Consider the following 27,409-nt stretch of genomic DNA (forward strand, 5'->3'; position numbering starts at 1 on the left):
AGATTTATTTGTTTACATAGGAAGAAATTGACAAACGGCTTGAATTTATGCAAGATTATTTATTAAAGGCGCTGAAACAGAAAATTGACAAATGGGCAAAGTTCTTAACCTCGGATGACAGGGTATAACATTATCATACGAATATTTTAACATTCCATTTATTCTTTCTTCACCATCATCAGCTTCACATAATTATTATTTAGATTATTACCAATAGCACAGTAAAAAGTCAGCAGTATAATAATGGCATAGGTACTACTATTTCAGTCCTACTTCTTTTTGCTATTTTCAATACATGATAAATTTATAAGTAAGTACCTAACAATAATAAACTCATACCCACTATAATATTAAGCTAATATTACAAGAAAATTAAGTGAACTTTATTTTGCAGCATATCTTATACAGATGGTTTGAAAATAAAAAGTCTCCAATCCTCGTATTCCGTATGAACACAGCTGGACTTTTGACATGTTCCTTGACCTTTCCGCCAATCAGCAGAGGCAAGATGGTTTACTTTTTGAGGACTGCTGAAGAGTCACTCACTTCAGCCAATTTTCGGAAGGTTAGATCACTTTTGGCTTTTTATTATTGGCAGGACAACACCATAAGGTATAAGGTCTATTGGGATAACTTCGAATGTGGGGTAATGTTGAAAATGACATAAGTATAACACCAGAAATACTTCATACTTTAACAACACTTGTAGTGCTGTAACACTTACCAAGGCATCTTGTTTACAGATGCATAGAAAGTGCATGTAGTTTAGTTTAGTAGTTATTTGCCATTTGCAAAATTACCTTACTTACCTCATGAAAATAATATACTATTATAAACTTGCCCTATTTGCTAAGAGCAGGAAGAAATATAGCATAGATTGGACTTGGCGAGCCGGCCCTTCAGCCCTCGCTTTTTGGGGGGTAGGCACGGTATGATCTCGTGGATTCCGGGCCAAATCAGCTTTGTTTGACCTTAGGAACAATCGTGCCAAGCGGCATCGCCTGAGGCTAAAGTGCATACTCACTGCACTCACTTAGCCTATGAATTCAATTTCATACAATTATACATTTTGAAAGGCTTTATCTAAGAAACTATTAGATCTACAGAGTCAATTCTAGTCTCTTATTGTAGCAAATTTAGTCTACTCTAAAAACACCTTGAGAAGGTACTATCAAAAACTAGTCATTAAACCGAAATTTTCACAGATTTTTAGACTCAAAGCCTCAGCCCAATGCATTGACGTATATCTCAGGACGGGCCTTACTGGCAATAAAATGGTACGTAATGGTGGTAATAGTTCAGCGGTGTAACTCACGAATTCGAGCCAATCGTGCAGTCTACGCAACTAGTTGCGATCAATCGCGCGCGTGATGCGAACTCATCAACCAATCGCTTTGTAGCGGTGTCACACCGCTGTACTGGCCCCATTCATGCCCATTCTTATTGCCCGTAAGGCCAGTCCTGAGATATACGTCAATGGCCCAATGTCATCCTTCGTGAATTCTGATAAAGTTCACGAGGACACACCGATAGCACAGAATAAATAATAGTACCAGGTACAGAAGACTCACTCTCTAACAAAACGCGTCTGTTACGACCAGCACAGATATGGCCGCTAGGTGGCGACAGCGCCACGCGCGGCTTATGGCTAGCCACCAAAATTGGTGTGGAACGGATGTACTTTTAGCTACCTGTAGCAAAGCGACGAAATCGCGGAGTGAGCCACGCCTGCCGATAGGCGTGGCGTTCAAAGAATAAGCGACATTTCTGTACCCCCCAAAATATTGCAGAACGTGACATTAGGGGAGATGTCTGGCAACGTGCTCATGGACCTGAGCATCATGGCCGACGAGGTGATTGGGCCGCTGCTGTGCAACCCGGAGAACCAGAGGGGCTGGCCGAAGATCGTCCGCAACGATATGAAGAGGCACGTTGATGAGCTCAGGAGTTTGATGCACCAGGTTAATTAGAACCATACTATAGTTATACTTACTTCGCACTCTTATTCTCTTAACAATAAAGTCGCGTTCATAATGAACACCTCAACCACTTAGCAACTATTGCTGCTGACTGTACATATACTTACTTAGCTTTTATAAGCTACTAGCGACTCGCCGAGTTTATTAAATAAGTAAAAGAATAATATAGGTCGGCGGTCCGGATCCGAACCGCGGTCCGCCATTTGGTGACCCCTGGGTTAAAGGGTTAAACGTCAAACTTCTATGAAACTTAATAACACTTGCACAGTCTGTGCTTTCAAAATCGTTGCAGTTATCTTGGTCTAATTCTAGTAAGTAATATAACCATAAATATTGCGTGTTTACCTACCTTATTTACTTTTATGTACATTTACAATTGTGTTTTTACTTATTTTTTGAGGTTTGCAATAAAGAATATATTCTTATCTATCTTTAAAAATGTCTATGACTTTGTGCAGCTAAAAGGCGAAATGGCTAGTCAAGTGATGCTACCCATGCCGGCGGGGGTAGAGAACATTTTCCAAGCGGAAGCAAGATTTAGAGAAAGGTATTTAATTATTTTACACATGATTTTGAGTTTTGTTTCAAAGTGATAAGGTTCAATTTTGCATTCTTCCTTATTGGTTAAGGTAATGGGTTCCGGCAAAGCCAACGTTGTGGGTTTAAGTCCTGCCCTGCCCATCAGGCCTCGAACCCACAACTTTTTATTACAACATTTTGCATTATGTCGTAGTGACGGCGAAGATCTAGACCTGCATCTCAAGACCAACATTGAGGGCGCCGTTATAAAGTGGACTCAGCAAATCCATGACCTGATGTCAGAAGATTCTTATATAGGTAATGCCTTTTTATATATAATTCATAGCCGGTCCCACATCGGGATACCCTCCTCTAATTGAGGGGGGATTTAAATTTTCTCGAGGCAGAGGTGTAATGTTGGAGCTGGTGTAGCTTTATTTGATGTTCAACAAAACACTGCATATTGTTGGTTTGTCAAGCTACCATGTAGGTAGATAATTAGGATCAAAAGTTTCCCCAAAAGGCAATTACCTGCCTTTTGTTTTGCCTGAAGATATCGTAATTTATGAATTTTGATCATGATTGCAGCGTTCAAGCGGACCAAGTTTCCCTTACCAATGGCGGACTTAGATTTCTATGCGCTTAGACTAAAGAACCTAGAGGGAATCTACTCGCAGCTGCGCGACCCGCGCGTTAAACGCATGGCTTCATATCTTGAAGCCACAAACAGCGTGTATCTGGAGTGCTTCAAGAATCTGCTAACTAACGTCGTGGCTGGTAAAGTTTATCATTATCTACTCTCTATAATAATCGGTGTGAATAGAAAAGTCTAAAGAACCTTGAGGGCCTCTACTCGCAGCTGCGCGACCCGCGCGTGAAACGCATGGCTTCATATCTTGAAGCCACAAACAGCGTGTATCTGGAGTGCTCAAAGAATCTGCTCACTAACGTCGTGTCTGGTAAAGTTTATCATTATCTACTCTCTATAATAATCGGTGTGAATAGAACAGTCTTAAGAACCTAGAGGGCATCTACTCGCAGCTGCGCGACCGGCGCGTGAAACGCATGGCATAATCGGTGTAAATATAACAGCGAGTGCTTTAAATCTGCTTACCGTAAGGCGCTTATCACCATTTTATCTTCCGTTTCAAAGTCACACATACTGAGACTTGAGAGGCTCTAAAACTTGCCTAATTAATTGAAAGGTAATAAGTTTTTGGCAAAAAAAATATTTTTGGTATAAGCTTTTATCGCTGACTGTACTTTTCTTACGACAGACAACTAATACTCATCGAGACAATTCTAAAAACCCCTAACACAATTAGGTTGCGTTGTTTCGTCACAGATTTCCTATGGCCACCTCCTATCTCCATCATCAGATCAGCTGGATGGTATGATTGCATTGTCACCCGACTTACATGTGTATGCAAATTTTCAGCTTCATTGGAAGTTGGGAAGTGAGTCAAGTTTAACTTGCAAGATTTGACCCGCACAAACATACATACATAGGTACATTGCAAGTTAAATAAATGCTTTACATTGCATGTTAAATAAATGCTTGTAAAAATACCGTTATTTTCATACTAGAAGTACACATTTATATCCCACCCACACAACATTTTTGTAATTCCAGGCGTGGTAGAATGCCGGGACATCTTCGTGTACCAGCGGCCACTCCAGTACCATTTCGAGAGCTTTGAGGGCACGGACTTTCAGGACGCCAAGCCGAATATCCGGCCTATGTTCCACTGCATCGGTCTGCTGTGGGGCAGCTCCAGATACTTCTGCAGTGTTGAGAAACTTATACGTACGATATCATTTTTTATTTAATTATTAGATTTTTACATTATTAAGCGGGTGTCAGAAGATTTCAGGTTCGGGTTTGGCAGGGTCGCCATGTACGGAGAGCGTTAGAAAAATAACAACTTCGATTAGATTACATGAATATAATTATGCTTGTTTTTTTATCCACATGATTAGACATGGTACACATTTATAACTTTACTGCTTACGGATTAGCGAGGATTACGGGTTGCTTATGGATTAGATTAAGTGTAGAGTAAGACCTCGCTAATCCGTTATTATGATGTCTTTCTTAGGTACTCTCAATTTTCGTTTGAAGAAGGATGGAAAAATTCAATGTATCGCAGGCTTAGTACCGCGAACACCGAAGTTCGCAAATTGCAGGCATCTTTCTCCGTCACTCTGATTACGCCTTAATTGGAGTAAAAGAGAAAGATGCCCGCAATTTGCGAATTTCAGTTTTCGCGGTAGGACTCCAGATTCGATCTTGTCACCTATCGTCACACACTGGTCCAATCGCTTTCACCCAATGAGAATTTGAAATAGAGGCGGATTGTCAAAGTAAATTTTGTACACATCGCCATCGCTCGACAAGATGGCGCCATACCCAAGACCATACCTTTGGCCTATACTCGTGTAGATGGCGCCACTTTTTGATATTTAACAAATTTAACACATATCAGTGAAAAATAATAAATTTATAATATTATCAGTGAATGAATAAGGATCAAAGTCAAATGGCGTTCTAAAAGTTTTAATTATGTGTCGAAAGTTGGTCTTTGCTCTCACTTAATGCGGTTGTTAACACATTCATTGCCACCCAGCCAAACAAGACATCCGCGCCAGGCCACAAAAATATCGTCATATAAAGGTGTAGTACCACGATCCCGACTATCGGGACGTCCGGCCTGGGAGCGAGATCATAAAATACCCGATAGTCGGATTTTCAACACTGAATGTGTTATAATAATTAATACTTTCGCGTTTTGAACACATATTAACTCACATTTATAAACGGGTCTAACGCGAAAGCGACCACGACCAGGGAAACCTGTGTCGAAACGTCGGTAAATAAAGGTAATTGAATAAATTTCGCGTTATACCCGTCTATAAATGTGAGTTAATACTGAATGTGAAGGGTACACGGAAAGAACATGTCTAGTCACTTAGTAACATTTTGAGTAATCGCGGTTTTAAAATTTGGAACAATGTCAAAACGTATGGTAATTCCGTGACCAGGTATTATTTAACAGAAAATAAAGTTGTGTTACATTTATTATACAGTGGTAGCAAAAGATATAACTAATAGTTCATTAAGAGCTCTTCATTTTGAGATAAAAATGTCATTTTCCGGAAAAAGTGAGTAGACATGTTCTTTCCGTGTACCCTTCATGTGTTGGTTCAATGTTTTGTTATCTGTTCACAGCTCTACTCCGTGAGATGTGTAACCTGGTGATAATGCAGTGCTCCAACTCTATAGACCCGCCGTCACTCTTCCAGGGAGAGGCCGATGAGCAGCTGCTCAAACTGAGGAGGGCTCTTGCTAATCTGAACCACTTTATGTAAGTACACAAGTGTGTGTGTATGTGATGCGTGTTACATAAGTATATGTTTTTATTACATTGGCTCTATATATATGTATACTTATATTTAAGATTCCATTGTTATTTAGTTAGCTGTTGGATCTCCTTATGTAAATAAATAAATATATAAGTACAAACAGCAACATCCATCAACAACAACAACAGCAACTGTCCATCGGTGGACCTTATGCCTTATGTAATAAGGTACCGTCCATCGATGGACAGTTAACAGTGTGGGTGATGGTACAGTTTATGAGGAAACCTTTTTTGGGTGGGTTCAGTTTGGAAATTTAAAAAGTAAGGTCGTATGCTCAACAACATAAAACTTTCCGGTCGGTGCTACATCTATTGTCAAGTAGGAGTACTGATAGTTCCGCTACTCGATGCTAGATGTAGACACTGAAATTAATAATCTTTTTGGTATCAATACTGATATATGGAGTGAGCACTCTTGTCTTACTATATTTCTCTATGCTGTGGCTACATAATTTATGATGACAGTACCTCTCTATACACACTATTCTCTTTGATAATACCTACCCCATTCCAGCACCACCTATGAACTGAACCGCGACAAAATAGAATCCTTCTTCCCCCCCGGCATCACCCCCGTCCGCTGGTCCTTCAATTTCGACCGCGTGTTCATGCGGTTCAACATCTACCTGAAGCGGCTCAAGATGATAGAATCCATACTTGAAGCTACGGTGGAAATATTAAAGCTGGAGAAGGTGGAGTTTTGCGGGATAAGGGGGAAGATTATCAGTGTTGAGTGTATGAAGGTGAGATCATTTATTTATTATGCTACATGACCCCAATTATGCTCAAGTGGTCATCCCGCCCGGCGTGAACCCGGTCCACTGGTCGTTCAACTTCGACCGTGTATTCATGAGGTTCAACATCTACCTGAAGCGGCTCAAGATGATAGAATCCATACTGGAAGCTACAGTGGAGATATTAAACCTGGAGAAGGTGGAGTTTTGCGGGATAAGGGGGAAGATTATCAGTGTCGAGTGTATGAAGGTAAGATCTTTTATGTATTATGCTACATGACCCCAATTATGCTCAAGTGGTCGTCCCGTCCGGCGTGAACCCGGACCGCTGGTCGTTCAACTTCGACCGTGTCTTCATGCGGGTCAACATATACTTGAAGCGGCTCAAGATGATAGAATCCATACTTGAAGCTACGGTGGAAATATTAAAGTCGGAGAAGGTGAAGTTCTGCGGGATAAGGGGGAAGATTATCAGTGTCGAGTGTATGGAGGTGAGATCATTTATTTATTATGCTACATGACCCCAATTATGCTCAAGTGGTCATCCCGCCCGGCGTGAACCCGGTCCACTGGTCGTTCAACTTCGACCGTGTATTCATGAGGTTCAACATCTACCTGAAGCGGCTCAAGATGATAGAATCCATACTGGAAGCTACAGTGGAGATATTAAACCTGGAGAAGGTGGAGTTTTGCGGGATAAGGGGGAAGATTATCAGTGTCGAGTGTATGAAGGTAAGATCTTTTATGTATTATGCTACATGACCCCAATTATGCTCAAGTGGTCGTCCCGTCCGGCGTGAACCCGGACCGCTGGTCGTTCAACTTCGACCGTGTGTTCATGCGGGTCAACATATACTTGAAGCGGCTCAAGATGATAGAATCCATACTTGAAGCTACGGTGGAAATATTAAAGTCGGAGAAGGTGAAGTTCTGCGGGATAAGGGGGAAGATTATCAGTGTCGAGTGTATGGAGGTAAGATCATTTATTTATTATGCTACATGACCCCAATTATGCTCAAGTGGTCATCCCGCCCGACATGAACCCGGACCGCTGGTCGTTAAACTTCGACCGCGTGTTCATGCGGTTCAACATCTACCTTAAGCGGCTCAAGATGATAGAATCCATACTTGAAGCTACGGTGGAAATATTAAAGCTGGAGAAGGTGGAGTTCCGCGGGATAAGGGGGAAGATTATCAGTGTTGAGTGTATGAAGGTAAGATCTTTTATGTATTATGCTACATGACCCCAATTATGCTCAAGTGGTCATCCCGCCCGGCATGAACCCGGTCCACTGGTCGTTCAACTTCGACCGCGTGTTCATGCGGTTCAACATCTACCTGAAGCGGCTCAAGATGATAGAATCCATACTTGAAGCTACGGTGGAAATATTAAAGCTGGAGAAGGTGGAGTTTTGCGGGATAAGGGGGAAGATTATCAGTGTTGAGTGTATGAAGGTGAGATCATTTATTTATTATGCTACATGACCCCAATTATGCTCAAGTGGTCATCCCGCCCGGCGTGAACCCGGTCCACTGGTCGTTCAACTTCGACCGTGTATTCATGAGGTTCAACATCTACCTGAAGCGGCTCAAGATGATAGAATCCATACTTGAAGCTACGGTGGAAATATTAAAGCTGGAGAAGGTGGAGTTTTGCGGGATAAGGGGGAAGATTATCAGTGTTGAGTGTATGAAGGTGAGATCATTTATTTATTATGCTACATGACCCCAATTATGCTCAAGTGGTCATCCCGCCCGGCGTGAACCCGGTCCACTGGTCGTTCAACTTCGACCGTGTATTCATGAGGTTCAACATCTACCTGAAGCGGCTCAAGATGATAGAATCCATACTGGAAGCTGCAGTGGAGATATTAAACCTGGAGAAGGTGGAGTTTTGCGGGATAAGGGGGAAGATTATCAGTGTCGAGTGTATGAAGGTAAGATCTTTTATGTATTATGCTACATGACCCCAATTATGCTCAAGTGGTCGTCCCGTCCGGCGTGAACCCGGACCGCTGGTCGTTCAACTTCGACCGTGTGTTCATGCGGGTCAACATATACTTGAAGCGGCTCAAGATGATAGAATCCATACTTGAAGCTACGGTGGAAATATTAAAGTCGGAGAATGTGAAGTTCTGCGGGATAAGGGGGAAGATTATCAGTGTCGAGTGTATGGAGGTAAGATCATTACACGACTGCCCAAAAAAAAGAGTGTATTGTTTTCAGCGTTCATGTTTGTATGTATATATGTATGTGAGTTTCTTTATTCCACGATAACTTCAGAATGCCTTTACCGATTTAGATGTATGATATATCATTAGAATCCTTACGTCATCCCGGGTGACATAGGCTATGTGACGTCATTACAAAATCAATATGGCGGACTTAATACGCCATATTACGCAACCTTAAGAAAAAAATATCTTGCAAACCCATCGAGTAGGGCATCAAAATGAAGCGCTTTGAAAGACGATCAATAATATATATACAATATGAGGGTTTAAGTCCAATTTTAAGAAAGTAAGAATTTACAAAATATATTAAGAAAAGCTAATCTCATAAAACCAAATATTATCCTATTGTTGGGATATTAAAAGGAAGTGGTTTGACCGCTGATCATAAAAAAAAATATTATACATAGGTATTATATTAATCATATTTTACTTGTTTTGAAACCAAGCCAATATTATGTTCTAAATTGCGCTAAGGGAATAGAAAAGTGTAAATAAGTTCTTTGTAGAGAGTCTGAGATTGTAGAGTCCGTCTTCAGATACGACTCTGCACCGACTTTGACGGAACAAAGTGTGAAAGTGTCATTATAACCTTAACCGTATATTTTTATATAAAGCCCGAGATACACTTGTAAGTTTTACTTACGTAAGTAGGGACAAAGCTATTTGTTAGAATGAGATAATGTTCTGTAGTATAGCTGTGTCCGTACGTAGTACGTACGTAAGTAAAACTTAAGACAGATGGGCTCTTCCTGCAACTTCCCCGAGTATTTTAATTACGAAGGCCGAAGGCAGAACTCCGCATAGGGCCGACGGTCCGAAGCGTAAGGCAGGTGCGTGCTTCCTGTAACTTCCCCCAAGTATCCTAATTGCGAAGGCCGAAGGCCGAGCTTCGCGTATATAGAGCCGAAGGCCCGGAGCGTAAGAAAGGTGCACGCTTTCTGCAGCTTCCCCAAGTATCTTAATTGCGAAGGCCGAAGGCCGAGCTTCGCGTAGGGCCGAAGGCCCGGACCGTAAGAAAGGTGCACGCTCTCTGAAGCATCCTCAAGTTTCTTAATTACGAAAGCCGAAGGCCAAGCTTCGCGTAGGGCCGAAGGCCCGGAGCGTAAGAAAGGTGCACGCTTTCTGCAGCTTCCCCAAGTACCTTAATTGCGAAGGCCGAAGGCCGAGCTTCGCGTAGGGCCGAAGGCTTGCAGCGTAAGAAAGATGCACGCTTTCTGCAGCTTCCCCAAGTATCTTAATTGCGAAGGCCGAAAGCCACCTAATAGGAAATAGTTATGTAGTTGCAGAGATATTAAGCCATATTATAGCACTTTTCAATACGTCTGGTTTTTGGGTCAGACCTAGTTAGGTTTTTAAGCACGTTTTATGCTAACATATCAAAGATCAACGTGATGAAATCTCATTGAAGAAACTAAATTGTCTTAAATCATAAAAAATGTGGTTGGTTTGTATGGTCACTAAAATGTATAAAATAAAATAAATTAATTAAAAATTAAAAAACACGACTGCAGTTTAAAAGCGAACTGAAAAGCTAGAAATAATTTTTAGTTATGTTAGGTACTCATCTTAATGAATGTAAAATATAATATAAGTGTTCAGTCAGGGTCATAAACAGCAATCGGAAAAGTTTAGGCTCATTTAGGATCGTGACTGTACCTGCATATTTTATTTCGATTGCAGTCGGGGACCTTGATATATTTAAATTTTCCCATTCACAGGTCCCCGACTGCAATCGAAATAAAATATGCAGGTACAGTCACGATTCTAAATGAGCCTAAACTTTTCCGATTGCTGTTTATGACCCTGACTGAACACTTATATTATATTTTACATTCATTAAGATGAGTACCTAACATAACTAAAAAATATTTCTAGCTTTTCAGTTCGCTTTTAAACTGCAGTCGTGTTTTTTAATTTTTAATTAATTTATTTTATTTATTTATTATGCTACATGACCCCAATTATGCTCAAGTGGTCATCCCGCCCGACATGAACCCGGACCGCTGGTCGTTAAACTTCGACCGCGTGTTCATGCGGTTCAACATCTACCTTAAGCGGCTCAAGATGATAGAATCCATACTTGAAGCTACGGTGGAAATATTAAAGCTGGAGAAGGTGGAGTTCTGCGGGATAAGGGGGAAGATTATCAGTGTTGAGTGTATGAAGGTAAAATCTTTTATGTATTATGCTACATGACCCCAATTATGCTCAAGTGGTCATCCCGCCCGGCATGAACCCGGTCCACTGGTCGTTCAACTTCGACCGTGTGTTCATGCGGGTCAACATCTACCTGAAGCGGCTCAAGATGATAGAATCCATACTGGAAGCTACAGTGGAAATATTAAAGCCGGAGAAGGTGGAGTTCTGCGGGATAAGGGGGAAGATTATCAGTGTCGAGTGTATAAAGGTAAGATCTTTTATGTATTATGCTACAAGACCCCAATTATGCTCAAGTGGTCGTCCCGCCCGGCGTGAACCCAGTTCACTGGTCGTTCAACTTCGACCGTGTATTCATGAGGTTCAACATCTACCTGAAGCGGCTCAAGATGATAGAATCCATACTGGAAGCTACGGTGGAGATATTAAAGCTGGAAAAGGTGGAGTTTTGCGGGATAAGGGGGAAGATTATCAGTGTCGAGTGTATGAAGGTGAGATCATTTATTTATATAGAATAGAATAGTTTAATATTAATCTCATCTTCCTGGGGTCCGCTTGACAACTAATTCCATGATGTGGCGTAGGCAGTAGTTTTTACGAAAGATAAAAGATTTTTATTCGTGACGATCACAAAACATGTATGGACATGTACAGACAACAACAGCAAGAAAAAAGAAATCAATAAGTGTACATCACGAAATAAACCCGACTTATCATAATTCGATGATGCCACGACAGATAACACACAGAAAGCGGCTGCCATCTGACCTTCCAACCCAGAGGGTAAACTAGGCCTTGTTGGGATTAGTCCGGTTACTCCGGTTTCCTCACAATGTTTTCCTTTAGCGAAAAGCAACTGGTAAATATAACAGTATATTTCGTAAGTACATAAGTTCTGAAAAACTCATTGTTACGAGCCGGGCTTTGAACCCGCGACCTCCACGCTCTTACCGCTAGGCCACCAGCGCTATTATAGCCTCCTAAGGCCCAACGAAAAATTGAGTATGTAGTTAGTACGGCCCGTAGTCCTACCAGTAGTACTATTGTTTTATACTCATTCAGACCCAAGACTTTTTTTAAGTACTGTATAAGTATAATAACATACTTATACAGTAATTTGTACAGCACTTTGATTTTTTTTTACGAACTGTTAAAGGGCTCACAGACAAAACAAAACAGTCCTTTAGAAGTTCGTACACGCCAATTTCGATAAGCGCAAAATTTGAAATGGGTTTTCTATTAAGTCCTACTGGTAGGACCGTGGTACGCTATGACTGCACAATTGTTGTAGGAACTGGGTCTGAATAAGAAAGTTAATAAGTACTATGGGTAGGACCTTGGGCCTTAGGAGGATAGAAAATGGTTTTACAGTGATCATTGCAACTCACAGGTGTTAGAAGACTACACGCTCATCTACCAGAACCTCGGCAACATAACGTACGACCCAGCGGACCCGGAAGACAACAGCTTCCTCCCGGACTATGAGAAGCACATGGCCGTGCTCAACCAGATGGATCGGAGGCTCGCCTCGCTCTTCTCACAGGGGCTGGACGAGTGCCATAACATGCAGCAAATATTCAAAGTGAGTATTTTGTGTAAAAAAATACACAAAAAAAAAACAATTAAAAAAAAATTAAGGTTCCGCACCCAAAGTGTAAAAACGGGACCCTATTAGTCTTACCTCCCCGTCTCTCTGTCACCAGGCTGTATCTCATGAACCGTGATAGCTAGGCAGTTGACATTTTCACAGATGTATTTTTGTTGCCGCTATAACTACAAATACTAAAAACAGAATATAATAAATATTTAAGTGGGGCTCCCATACAATAAACGTGATTTTTTTGCCGTTTTTTGCGTTATGGTATGGTACGGAAACCTTCGTGCGCGAGTCCGACTCGCACTTGGCCGGTTATTTTAAATGCTGTAAACGACAAGTTACGACTAATTTGGAATTCAAGAAGGCGGTCGGGCCTGCACTTTCTCGTGAAAGCCTTCATGGTAGTCGATTTTGATGTTTTCAGGGACATGAAATTAGATTGATTTTGGAATCCAAGATGGCAACTGTTTTGTTAAAGTTGTAATGGTAGTCGAATCAAATAGGTTTAATTTTCAGACAATAACTAATATGACTATCTTAGTTATTCTACTCGGGAATGTTAGTAGATGATGCAAAAAGGTGTGAATGTGAAAAATTCGACATTATAAACCTTAACGCAACGCCATAAGGTGTATCAAAAGTGCTTATTTCGCCAACTCGTTCCAGTTCTTCCAAATCATGGGAGATCTGTACCACCGGCCCATCATCAAGGCCGAGATTCAGCCGAAGCTGAAGAAGTTGATGGACATGATGCACGACAATCTGGACTGCGTGAAGGAAATATTTGACGAAGAAATGGCGGTAAGATGTTTACTTTTATTAATAAGTACTTATTGATTTCTGCTTGAAATTGCGTGCTCAATACTCATAACTCACTGCAGCATTACGCACATGCTTGAAAAGTTTCTTGAAGGCAGGTGTAAAAGTTTGCGGAATGGTGAGGAGATATATAGGGCCCACCTCTAATTTAGACCTCCCCTTGTAAGCATATAATCATTTGCTTGTTTCTGCTATTGATTGTACATAAGAAATATGTGTTTTTATTCTAGTGATGATTCCTAAATAGTTCGGGATAATCTGTTGTTCAGAACTTGAACGTATTAGTTTAGACTGAAAAACTAAAACTAGGTAACTAAATAGATACCTACCTTCGAATCTTCGATGTTTGGATGCAATTCTTTGCTTTCACTCTTATTTAAGTAGTGGTTCAATTTAACAAATAATACAATGATTTTGTTCTCTTGAGTACCATTTGACCGTAGAAAACTACTGCACTAGGCATATTCATTTGCAGAAAATGGGTAAAAGCGCGGATAGGCCAATGGTGGACGCGTACCTCCCGCCCGTCGCCGGCATGATGTGGTGGATCAACAAGCTGCGCCGGAGGATCGAAGAGCCCATACAGGAGTTCGTGCTCTTAGAAGACCCGTGAGTATTTGGGTGAATCCCCTGGGTCACTCTATAAAACCTGATTTTTATGCATTTAAATTCACCAAACACGCTTTTTGGTGATATTTTAATAACAAAACTTCCGTGAGACAAAGACATAGTAAATATATTAAAAACGGGTCACTCACGTATTTTAAGTCGAAAAACGCTCGACATGTTTCACTTCGTACCGAGAAGTATCATCAGGAGCTTGCGTTTACGGTTTGCGTTTTTCGACTTAAAATACGTGAGTGACCCGTTTTTAATATATTTACTATGTTTTTGGTGATACCACAGAATAAATAATAGTACTAGGTACAGAAGACTCACTCTCTAACAAAACGCGTCTGCAGTCACGATCAGGTCAGATATGGCCGCTAGGTGGCGACAGCGCCACGCGCGGCTTATGGCTAGCCACCAAAATTGGTGTGGAGCGGATGTACTTTTAGCTACCTGTAGCAAAGCGACGAAATTGCGGAGTGAGCCACGCCTGGTGATACTTATAAACCTTTCCATTGAGGGTTGTCTACCAAGCGTGTCAGAAGAAGGTGGTGTACAATGTCTTCTATCAAACTATGCTACTATTGTCTCTTGGCTGACCGGACAGAATAACAACAAGAAATAGTTGATCCACCCATTTAACATGTGTTTGAAAAGGCAGTAGCCCACTGCGGCGTAAATGTTCGAACCGTACATAGGTCACTATTAGATAAGTTTTGCATTAGACAAATATGAAACGAAGAGGTAACCTGTATATACTTTGTAAATCTATATTTCCATAGACAATGATTGGCCGAAAAACATTTACTTTCTTTTTAAATCTACCTACTTATTAAAAAATTTCAACTTTGTATGAAATGAAAATGTTGTACGAAAATGTTAGGCCACGCTGACGTTTTTAAAATTTAAATTTATTTTTTAATAAGTAAATTAAAAAAGAAAGTATATGAGAAATTTCTAAGCGGATCAAGTGTTCAGAATTAGGTATATGAACACAATTTTATTGTTTTTATTTTAACCTTTGAGGAAATCATTTTGAACACTTGGCCCTCATAGCTTCTTCTGACTGTATAGGAGCCGCGAATGGTTTTATACGGTCATATATTAACAGCTTTTACAGCTTAACAAGCGCTATAATGTTTTCGTAACTTGCAGCATAGTACAATCCGAATCTGCCATGTACATGCGACAGAAGGCAAACGAAATGCTCGGCTACCTGAACTCTGTCGACGACAAGTCGTTCAAAGCTTGGTGCGCCACTGTGCCGGCGATTTGTAAGATGCATCTGGCCAAGAACCTCATCTATCGAGACCCGCCGTTTGTCAGAAATAACTTCAGTCCTGAGGTAAGATCATCATTCGCCTAACCTTGATCATCATCTTCCTGGCGTTGTCCCGGCATGTTGCCACGGCTCATGGGAGCCTGGGGTCCGCTTGGCAACTAATCCCAAGAATTGGCGTGGCTTTTTGCGAAAGCGACTGTCATCTGACCGTTAGTCCGTTTTCCTTCACCGAAACGCGACTGGTAAATATCAAATGATATTTCGTTCATAAGTTCCGAAAAACTCATTGGTGCGAGGCGGGGTTTGAACAAGCGACCACCGGATTGCAAGTCGCACGCTCTTACCGCTAGGCCACCAGCGCCTTATCCCATTTATTTGGTGTCGTATGTCTTTTTCCCCATACCTCTCTCTCGCTCGTCATCTCATTATTCACTCGCGATCGTTTCATGTCATCTCTCACACAGTCCATCCACGTTTCCCTCGGTTTTCCTTTCCTGTTACTTCCCTCCACATTCATTCGCAATATCTTTCTCGTCACATGACTTTCATTCCTCTGCATCACATGCCCGCACCATGCTAAGCGATTCGCTCTTACTTTTTCTACTATGGGTGCAACTTTCAGGCTTCCTCTTATATACTCATTCATTATCCTACCCATTTTTGTCACGCCACACATCCATCTCCGCTACATACAATCTCTTTTCATCCGTCACCTTTAGGGCCCAACATTCTGATCCATACATGTATGGATCATGACAACAGGACAGGTCTGTTGTCATGACAACAGGTCTTGTGGTTTTTTTTTGCATGTAATCAAATATAACTTTGCAAACGTCATCACAGTGTGTTTAACGCATTCACTGCCAGCGCAAGCTATACTCTACGAACAGCGGACCCTCCTAGCGGGTCGCTGGCAGTGAATGTGTTAATTAATCGATGATGATGATGTGTTGATTCACCAGTGATGCTAAAATAGCGTCAACATTAATTCTAGGCGTACCTAAATTTTCTCCTCTCCTGTGCTAAGTCCACGTCCATCAGAAACATAGTTTTCTTTTGCGCCACGGCATGTAATAACACTAATAACAGATCGTTTTTTAATTGCCTATTTCAGTTGGAAATGTTGTTGCGCGAAATCCGTCATATGATGTATTTGAACAAGCAGGGGATACCTCAAGATGGTTTGGACCTGTACGCGCGGAATGAAAAGTTACAGGTATGTTTAGTTTATGTACCATTGGGTAGCCCGCTACTTACTAATTAGTATTATCTGCACTAGACATCAAGTCCGCCATTTTTGCTTTTCATTTTATCTGCAATAAATTATTATTCAAGTAAATTTCTCAGCGCCTTATTGAAACCTCAGGCGACCGGAGGGCTGGCAGCTACCTCGGCCAGAGGATAAGCCTGGCCATCCAAAAAGGTAACGCTGCCAGACTTTTGGGCACCATAACGCACGAAGGTGACCTGGGGAGCATTTATTATGTTTACTTTATGTTTTATTAAAAAAAATTAAATTAAATTAAATTTAAACTGTTTATTGCACACATTAATAATAAGGTTTACAAACAAAACTCTTAATCTATTTTTATTTAGATTTTAATTGAGTTAAGTCCAAGTAGATCTCATGCATTAATTACATTTATATATATTTATGCTAAATTTATTAAATTAATTATGTCCATTGGAAGACTTGGATAAATTATTCAGTAACATTCTTTTATATGACATATGACTTTACTATTTGCTTATCCGATCTATTTCCTATTATTGATGCATATGGAAATCTATTCAAGGTGCGTGGTAGGGCACTTGTCCAAACTCTTTTGCCATATTCGTTAGTACAAGCCGGGAGTACAAAAGTTGGGAGATTAGTTAAGTTACGTAAATTCTCGTGTCTGCTTCTTTTTGATAATTCAGAAATTTTACAATTATTAAGGTTTAGTTTTAATTTTAATGTTTAGTTTATTCATTCTATTATTACCTATTTAAGTGTTAATAAAGAAATTATTTCGTTATTGCCTTAGTATGACCTGAATCGTCTTAACCGGGCCATATCATGGTACAACGAAATTCGAGAAGGCAGTCACGAGACAGAAGTGGCTCTAATAGAGAAGGAGATCTCTGCCATAGACGATCTTCTAGGCCGTGGCGTCGAGGAGTACACTTGGAACGATGATTGTAAGTATTCAAATAATAGGTAGGTAGGTATAAAACTGCAACCTATCATTATACAATAATGCAGAGAACGAGGATAGTTTCTCGCCTTTATTATTACAAAGCTTAGAATAAATTTAAAAGTCTTGGGTGAGACTTGAATCACGGCCTCTGGATTGATACTCCAGCGCTCTGCTATCTGAGCCACCAAGACCTCATCTTTCCTCTGTATGGGTCAAGAGGACCCTAGCGACATCTACTGTAAGAGCGTTACACTTCTTAAACGGCTACTGGAGTTCCAAGTCGTATTGGTAATTCACCAGTTACGATGTGCTACCTGTACCAATTTTATTTATTGCAAACAGAGACGTCTATTATTACACTTAAAATACTTCGACATAACGAAAGTCTTATTGTAACAGTTACTGAATGGATGGCAGAAGTGTACGCAGCCATCAACACACTTCAAGAGCGAGTGCTCAGGGCTCAGAACAACATGAAGGACGGGCTCAAGAATATTGCGGCCTGGGGCGACATGCCTCTGTACACCCGCAAGGAAAACAGGTCCAGGATCAACGTGAAAGGGGAACTGTTGGCTGTGTCTGAGAGGCATCCGAGATTTGTGGCCAGGTATGCGCAGTCTAACCTTCATATCATGTGTAAGAAAACCTACAAAAGAATATGTATGGGCTCAAGAACATTGCGGCCTGGGGCGACGTGCCTCTTTACACCCGCAAGGAAAACAGGTCCAGGATCAACGTGAAAGGGGAACTGTTGGCTGTGTCTGAGAGGCATCCGAGATTTGTGGCCAGGTATGCGCAGTCTAACCTTCATATCATGTGTAAAAAAACCTACAAAAGAATATGTATGGGCTCAAGAACATTGCGGCCTGGGGCGATGTGCCGCTATAAAACTGAAAGGAAAACAGGTCCAGGATCAACGTCAAAGAGGAACTGTTGGCTGTGTCTGAGAGGCATCCGAGATTCGTGACCAGGTATGCGCAGTCTAACCTTCATATCATGTGTAAGAAAACCTACAAAAGAATATGTATGGGCTCAAGAACATTGCGGCCTGGGGCGACATGCCTCTGTACACCCGCAAGGAAAACAGGTCCAGGATCAACGTGAAAGGGGAACTGTTGGCTGTGTCTGAGAGGCATCCGAGATTTGTGGCCAGGTATGCGCAGTCTAACCTTCATATCATGTGTAAGAAAACCTACAAAAGCATATGTATGGACTCAAGAACATTGCGGCCTGGGGCGACGTGCCTCTTTACACCCGCAAGGAGAACAGGTCCAGGATCAACGTGAAAGGGGAGCTGTTGGCTGTGTCTGAGAGGCATCCGAGATTCGTGACCAGGTATGCGCAGTCTAACCTTCATATCATGTGTAAAAAAACCTACAAAAGAATATGTATGGGCTCAAGAACATTGCGGCCTGGGGCGACGTGCCTCTTTACACCCGCAAGGAGAACAGGTCCAGGATCAACGTGAAAGGGGAAGTAAGTGTTTGCCGTGTCTGAGAGGCATCCGAGATTTGTGGCCAGGTATGCGCAGTCTAACCTTAATTATCATGTATAAAAAACCTACAAAAGAATATGTATGGGCTCAAGAACATTGCGGCCTGGGGCGACGTGCCTCTTTACACCCGCAAGGAAAACAGATCCAGGGTCAACTTCAAAGAGGAACTGTTGGCTGTGTCTGAGAGTCATCCGAGATTTGTGGCCAGGTATGCGCAGTCTAACCTTCATATCATGTGTAAGAAAACCTACAAAAGAATATGTATGGGTTGAAGAAAATTGCGGCCTGGGGCGACGTGCCTCTTTACACCCGCAAGGAAAACAGGTCCAGGATCAACGTGAAAGGGGAGCTGTTGGCTGTGTTTGAGAGTCATCCGAGATTTGTGACCAGGTATGCGCAGCCTTACCTTCATATCATGTGTAAAAAACACAAACATTAAAAATGTAAATTACGGGTCTCTATTGTTTCCCAAAAAGTTTTAAGTAATGGGTTGTTTGTCCGCATTTTCGTTAGTCCTAATTTGTTTCATTTAGAAACGCGTAACTTTTCAGGATTGCCATATACAACCAACCTAACCTAACCTATCTATAGGCTAACCTTACAAAAAATTCAGTTTTAGGACTAATGATAATATGAGAATGACGATGATACATAATGGCTCCTCTACACGATGGGCCAGCGCCGGCCACTCCAAGGGACGCAGCCATGCGGTAGAATGAGATAGCAATATCACTTGCTCCCTCTAACGCATAAATGCGTCCCTTGGAGTGGCCGGCCTATTGTGTGCTGGGGCCTTTACATTATTTTGAATAAATTTCAGACGAAACAGAATACTTCAGAGCCACGAGGAATTCCAAGGCATATTGGCTACCAATTACAAGTTGTTCTTCAATATTAAGGAAGATACAGAGGTAATATGATAAATACAAATCGAATTCTGTTTCCAAAAATAAAAGTTTACGACCAGGGACCGGAACCGGTTCCGTATAAAGGGGTATTGGATAAGATATTTGATAGAGTCTGTGCGGAAAGAGAAGAGTCATAGAATGTATTGGATCCCATACATTTCGCGACTCTTCTCTTTCCGCACAGACTCTAGAATAGTTTTTACAAACCTTATCAGTTCGTATTCGTACACCATATCGTGAAACGGTAAGTTGTAAATATTAAAACTATACCTAATTCGATAGGAAAACTACATGTTTCCATATCTATAGGCTAACCATATTGAAAAAATTAACAAATGCAGCCAATGCAGGGGTTTCCGATCCCAGACCAGCTATCATGGTCGCATTTTTAACACCTGTCATGCCATGCGTCACTTTCGCACTTACATATTTCTTAGAACGTGACAGCCATGGTGACAAAGCCGGCTCCGGCTGTGGAATGAGCTCCCTTCCGAGGTTTTCCCGAGGGTCTACAGTATGTGGTTCTTCAAAAAAGGAGTGTACAGGTTTTTAAGAGCCAACAGGAGTGGTCATTTCTCCATACAAACGTACTCGACTGTTTCCTCCGTGGGTTTTGAAGCTAGAGCAATGATTTTTTCAACACAGATTAATATTGTCAATATCTGTGTCGGACCGTTTTGCTTTTTTTGATATTTTTGTTTTTTAAGGCGCTAGAGCCCTTCAAAAATGGCCAAAATGGCCTAATTGACTATGCCGTGCTATTCAAAACTGACATCAATTAGTCAAAAAAGCAAAACGGTCCGACACAGATAATGTCATAATCATTTAGATTTCCAAACAGTCGAGTACGAAACCTCGATTTTTTCCTTGACAGTCACTTGACGAAGACGAAGACTTGGAAGAAGTGGATGAGGCTACCATGGACGACGAAGAGAAGGCAGCTCGTGCAGCGAAACTCAAAGACATCGCAGACAGGCGGGAAGCGAGACGCATCGCGAGACAAGAGAGAGAAGCTGAGAAAGCGGAAGCGGAAGCCATCAAGCAGGAAAGGAGGGCCCTCAGGAGAGCCAAGAAGGAGGCTAAGGAAGCGGAGCGGGCTGAGCGGCAAGCACGGCGAGACGCTGGTAAACTGCATTTCCGTAGACTTAAGAACTATTTCGATCTTTATTTGACGTTCATAAGAGCATTGTAATAGGCATATTACAATGCTCTTATGGACGTCAAATAAAGATTGAAATAATCACAGAACAAGTAGAATGGCGATGCGAGCAGGGTACGTGTCGCCGCCGGTTATGAGCAAACGCTCGCATGCTAGTACTCGCCCGCGCTGACCGAAAAACGTAAACATGCCTTTTGCGCCACAATAACGTTCAGATTAAGAAGCCAGACATCAAATCTGTCTAAAGGAGGCGTATCCATTCACCAGGCACATAAGTTTTTACTACCGTTGCGCGAGAAATGTGGAAATGTGGAGAGGAACGAGCGGCGACACCGGTTCCGATACTAACTGCGCGCGATAGCCGTTCTAACCTCTTTAATATGTTCTGTGGAAATAATTCTTAAATTGTTCTTCTGCGCTGCGATGCAATGTGATTATTTTTCAAGTAGGCGTGCTTGAAAAATAATCACATTGCATCGCAACAGAGCGAATATTCATGCCTCTTTTAGTATTGATTGGCGTTTTTTTTTACAAATGCTTCTCTAGCAGCTAAATATACAGTTACCTATGCTATACAGATTTCGGGAAGTTATTTTTTTTAACTGATTAGAATAATTACAATAATTATTGGAAATTTATGGGAAATTAAACAAAGAGTAAAGGATGCGTTCCAAAAACGTAGCAAATTCCTAAACTTTCACATATCTTCCAAATTTCCGGCGGCACTTCAGTACTTATTTAAAATATACGTCAAATTGTAAAAATTACTTTGTATTAATTACTTTGATTACTTTCTATTGAAAGTGTTGACATTTTTTATTATTATTAGATTTGTATAATTGACTTTTTTATTTTTGTATGTTCTAGCTTTATAGAACTACATTTACAAATCGATTTAATCCAGTGAACGCATATAAACCATGGAAGTATTCTGTCCGCTCAATTATGACCCAACGTAAAGTATTCGATTGTAGGCGGTGCTTACAGACTGTTCGATTGGCAACTTCAGTGCGGCCGAGATGACAGTCAGTGACGGATGGCTAAATTGGTTTATAAAAACTACGTTTTTTTGTAATTAAAAATGTCTTCATGTGTCGTGAAGTGGTGCAGAAGTTGTTTTAGTTCATATCAAGGACAGTGGAATCACTTTTCACTTGTAGTAAACAGATAACTTCAGTAAAATTTGGAATAAACATGACGACATTTTTTCAATACTACCGTGCTAAGCTAAAACGTAACAACTGCATACGACTTTCATAACAACATACGACTTTTTAAATTGCGAGGATAATAGGGATGGTTTTATGCCAAATGAAGTAGACTATTTTATTAACTTATGATTGGTTTAGGTATTTTCTATATAAGTACAGTAGAACCCGCTTATAATGACATTGAAGGGAAGTAACAAACATGTCATACTAAGCGGATGTCATATAAAGCATAGTTGATAAACTTTTTATTTTATGTTTTCCAAATTAATCTCAAACTATTTTGTGAGAGATGAGTTTTATTAACCTTATACCAATTATCAACTTTCACCGAGAGTAAAAACTAAAACAATTTAAACGCCACAGACGTCCTCGCAGGGAAAGATGTGGGGCCGGCCACGAAAACCAGCGAATTTGTCAGTATAACCGGACATAATTCTATAAAAATAGTATTTATAGGTCGAAGTCATCTTATCCGACTTTGTCACAAAGAATTTCATATGAAAACCAAACTTCGCACAGTAATTGCGTCATAGTAAGCGGTTGGTCAGTATAAGCGGAGTCATAATAAATAAATAAATAAAAAACGGATAAACGGATAATAAACGGATTCCACTGTAATTATAAATGTAGTAATAAATTCCTTCTTACAGATTTGTATTTTCCTTTTTTATTTCATGAGATGGAGCTATAAAAAAACTACCTAGTTATTTCAAATTAATAATCAAATTTGGTATTGTCATTTTACATTACTTTCCATTCAGATTCCCACAAGATGCTATTCGCAGAGAACTATGGAAAAAAGCTGTCCAATTAGAGAGACATGAAATTGAGTGGATGCCTGGCAAGATATCTAATGTTCTATTCATGAGATAACCCGTGAGATAATCATACCCGGTCTCGTATATGTAGATACATTTTTTTCTATCACGCTTTCACTGAATTAATTTAACAAATACACACATTATCTCAAAATGTTGATCATTTTAATCCACCCTCTACTGTCACATATATGTAGGTTCTCTCTCAAGCCATTTCCGTCAGTAGAAAAGAGCGGCGAATTTAGAAAATGTAAGCGCGCGAACGGTTATGGTCCCATACAGAATTGTAATTAAGTATGCGCCTTTTTCTACTGACAAACTTGCTTGACCGGCTATATACATATAAAATATTTCCATTGGAACTGAAAGTGGGGATTTCTTGTGACTCCGCCTGTTCAAATGTTTTTGACCCGATTCGTGTACCCATGTAAATTTTGCAGGCTGTATAGCCTGTCCGATTTCTAAGATCAAGTTCGCCATACATTTACTATGGCGTACTTGATCTTAGAAAAACGGACAGACTATACCAGTACGGCTACCATCAGTTTAGCACTGACAAACGCCGTCGAGAACGTAATTTACTTTCTATACATCTCGCTCGTACTCGCATATTAGTGCAAACGAGATGTATAGAAAGTAAATTACGTTCTCGATAGCGTAAATGTCAGTTTTGACACTGTCAGTGACTCATGGTACGGGCTCTGAACGTGACTTCGCACTGCCATACAGATTGATAATAAAATATACAAAATACTTATTATAGCGGAATACATTTATACCTACAACAATGAATTTTTAATTATGTTGAGTTAGTCTGTCATTTAATTTCATAACAACATTTTAACTAGTTATCTTATAATCTGCATTAAATTATTATACGTGAATTATTTGACTGGTTCTTCAATGTATGGCATAAACCTATCCCTGTCCAAGTCATATTCTAATCAAATATGAACCGCGAACTCTCAGCGGCCAGTACGTACAGCAAGAAGGTTATTAGCGGATTAATGTCGCTGATTGGTAGTTATTGACATTATATGCATTTCATCTACACTTAGCTGTGTACGTTAGTGTAATAGAGACAGGCTCTGTAAACGTATCGTCTTATTTAAATGTAGGCGTAATTGTGTATGTGTGCTAATTTGGCCCGAGAATTTGAACGGTAATGTTCCCAAAGGCGGTTTCCAGTTATATGCTTTCACTGATTTAATCGGATTATGCTTACTATGTAAGGATTATCTATTTTTACGTATAATTTTAAATTTGTATCCAGACTGACATGTAAATTAGCTTTACGAATAAAATGATTATGATTATGATTATATAAAATTGAACAGATAAAATAATTCAGGTGAGGAGGGAGTGGACTCCCCCGCCGAGGAGGAGGAGGAAATAACGGACCCAGACGAATTAGCCGATATTGAACTTGAAAAGCGAGAGATTGAGGAGGAGAACTTTAGGGCCTCACGATGGCCCGCGTACGTGGAATACGTTGATTCTTTGGTAAGGACAAAGGGATGAATCAACTTTTTCTTGTCTCTCGTTGCCATGGTTACGTTCTCCTGGGCAAGGCTCGGAACCGGTTTATTCTTCATACAAAAAATACCGGTATTATTACGTTCTTTTTCATTCTTTGGCTTATTATTTCATTTTTAATTTTTTTTTATTTAATCTAATAACACGAAGTTGTTACATAAACACATGATTCAGTCCTACGTAAAGAGCATACAATAATTAAACATTGGGCTATTTTGGGTTTAAAAAAAAACCGGTTCCGAGCCCTGCTCCTGGGTCACTCTTTAAAATCAGATTTTTAGGCATTTAAATTAACCAAACAAGCTTTTTTGTGATACTCATAAACCCTTTCCATGGAGGGTCGTCTATCAAGCGTGTCAGAAGAAGGTGGTGTACTGGTGTACAATGTCTTCTAACAAACTATGCTACTATTGTCTCTTGGTTGACCGGGCAGAATAACAACAAGAAATAGTTGATCCACCCAAAGAGAATAAAGTGTATAGAGAGTTATTGTCATGGTAAATTATGTACCCTGAGTAAATTTACTGCCATCTTTCGATAGAAGATTAGAACTTTTAGAACGCTGTTTGACTTTGATCATTTGATCCTTATTCTTTCAATGGAATGTAACTAGGCCAAAGGTATGGCGCCATTGCTCGAAAAGGTTGCACTATTGTTCTATGGCCTATAGTTCGTTTTTTTTTAACATTAGAAAGAACTTGCAAGAAGGTAAGCGATCTTGACATGTCTTTTAATTGAAAAACGCTTTTTACTTATGAAAGCAGAAGAATATAAATGATCGTATTAGATTCATAATTGTTACATATTTGCCGTAACTTATTTTTAAAATGTGTTTTTCAATTAAAATACACATCAAGATTGTTTACCTGAAATATCTAATCTAAAAAAAACGAACTATAGTCTCGAGTAGATGGCGACACTTTGACATTTAACAAATTTAACACATGCCGGTATGCAGTATTTATAAACATATTCATTCACTGTTTTAGGTGTCAAAACAAGTTATGAAAGCCATCAAAAGTAGCATTGATCTTTTTGAATTGAACACGGATTTGGAAAAGGGGCCGCAAGTTGCGTTTATGAAAGTTACAGCGGAATTGAGAGATCCAGGTGAGATATCATCCATAGTATCCAGTCGTTATCAATTTTTTATCGTAAATAATTAGTTTCAGTAACCTAACCCTTTGAACGCCACGTTATCGTGAACCTTGTTGAAAAGCACGAAGATTGATATTATGGGTCGTCCAGAAATCATGTTATCATATTTGGATTATTTCTGATTTATGATGCGGGTACTCTTAGACACTAAGCACGTCTAATGTCGTTTCTTCTGTATTGCGTATATGTTCAAGATGCTATCTCTCAAAAACAGGCATCGAAAACTGCGTATCACTTACCTATATCTATAAAATAGAGCGGATTTATATTTGATCTCATTAAATTTGGGTTATATTGCTGTATTTTGGCTTTCCCGCTTTGAAAAAAAAATTACACGTGATATCTTCTCTGACTCTGAAGGGGGGGGTCCCTTCCCCCTCCCCCATCGACCCCATCGTGATCATTTGTGATATTTTCCTTACCCCCACCCCCGCTCTAAACGATCACATGATTTCTGGACGACCCCTTAGGCTGAGGCCGCGCGTCTCTGGCGTCCAAAGGGTTGGTAAAAAGGTCGTTGTATTCACGGAATTTATGTTTTCTAGATATATATTTCTCGCCATCGTTAGAATTGGGAGACGAGGGTGGCCTCTACGATACACTTCGGGAAATGATGAAAGACATGTTCCTTCAGGCCACTCTGTTCCCTAGAATCGATCCGATCGTACCGATAGCTTCTTATGAAGGTGATGTTGCATTGGAATAAATGTGACGTTATCTATGAAAAGGGACCTTATTGTCGATGGCGCTTACGCCATTATTAACTATGCTCCGATATAAATACAATGTTGCACGACGCTGTGCGGCGTAAGCGCCATCGACAATAAGGTCCCTTTTCATAGATAATGCCCCATTAATGTCTGTGTTAGCTTATATGGCGAGTTATTGTTATAATGTTTGCTCTTGCTATTGTAGATGATATAGCGGGGGAAGATGCTCTGATTGATCAGTACCATGATATTCTTAAGAGGGTTGAAAATGCCATTAATGATATCGTGTCCTACGCATCGGTAAGCAAAAAATATCATGCATGTAAACACTTTATTTTACATAAGACAGGTTAAGATACGATTAAAAAGAAAGCATACAATGTAAGTACAAAGGCGAACTTATCCCTCGGATACGTAATTAGTCATTACCAAACTTAAATGGAGCTGGGCGGGACATGTTGCCAGGCAGAGTGATGGCAGGTGGGCCAAAAAGTTAACGGAGCGGTGACCGCTTACAGACGACAGGAGTGCCTGGCATCCGTTGGCTCGTTGGGTGAATGATATTCGGAAGATTGCGGGTCACTTCTGGTGCTTTATTTCATGCACGGTGTAAAATAATTTATTTTTCTCAAAAATGGACGGTAAAGTCGACGTTGCCGGTTAAAAAATAGGTCGAGAAGTGCGTAGTTTATGGTCATTCAAAAAATTAAAAAGTTTAAAACATTGCAGTCTCGATTTCGGGACTGCAATGTTGCATACAAATTCCATTATTTAACGAGTTCCAAACTTTTTAAAACCTTAAATGGCCATATCAAATGAAGGCATAGGTCCCTTAAACAGCCAAACAGATGATTGTCAGCATTTATTATTATAAAGCCTGTA

The 27,409-nt window shown here is 40.4% G+C and overlaps 1 protein-coding gene across 1 annotated transcript in view; it reads left to right on the forward strand.

The window, feature by feature from the left end:
* Positions 1-27,409, forward strand: part of LOC134655834 (dynein beta chain, ciliary-like) — a 76,706-nt gene that overhangs the window by 172 nt on the left and 49,125 nt on the right. The window contains exons 2-23 of the mRNA XM_063511325.1: positions 21-122; positions 395-565; positions 1,791-1,961; positions 2,438-2,526; positions 2,713-2,816; positions 3,087-3,275; positions 4,132-4,305; positions 5,728-5,863; positions 6,435-6,663; positions 12,436-12,627; positions 13,309-13,443; positions 13,937-14,070; positions 15,226-15,415; positions 16,467-16,568; positions 17,380-17,533; positions 17,932-18,139; positions 19,848-19,938; positions 20,810-21,059; positions 24,475-24,626; positions 25,649-25,769; positions 26,363-26,503; positions 26,733-26,827. Of these exons, the coding sequence (XP_063367395.1) occupies positions 21-122; positions 395-565; positions 1,791-1,961; positions 2,438-2,526; positions 2,713-2,816; positions 3,087-3,275; positions 4,132-4,305; positions 5,728-5,863; positions 6,435-6,663; positions 12,436-12,627; positions 13,309-13,443; positions 13,937-14,070; positions 15,226-15,415; positions 16,467-16,568; positions 17,380-17,533; positions 17,932-18,139; positions 19,848-19,938; positions 20,810-21,059; positions 24,475-24,626; positions 25,649-25,769; positions 26,363-26,503; positions 26,733-26,827 (3,330 nt within the window). The remainder of the gene's footprint in view (positions 1-20; positions 123-394; positions 566-1,790; positions 1,962-2,437; positions 2,527-2,712; positions 2,817-3,086; positions 3,276-4,131; positions 4,306-5,727; positions 5,864-6,434; positions 6,664-12,435; positions 12,628-13,308; positions 13,444-13,936; positions 14,071-15,225; positions 15,416-16,466; positions 16,569-17,379; positions 17,534-17,931; positions 18,140-19,847; positions 19,939-20,809; positions 21,060-24,474; positions 24,627-25,648; positions 25,770-26,362; positions 26,504-26,732; positions 26,828-27,409) is intronic.

This window comes from Cydia amplana, chromosome 17, assembly GCF_948474715.1.
Source record: "Cydia amplana chromosome 17, ilCydAmpl1.1, whole genome shotgun sequence".
In the NCBI taxonomy this organism is placed as follows: domain Eukaryota; kingdom Metazoa; phylum Arthropoda; class Insecta; order Lepidoptera; family Tortricidae; genus Cydia; species Cydia amplana.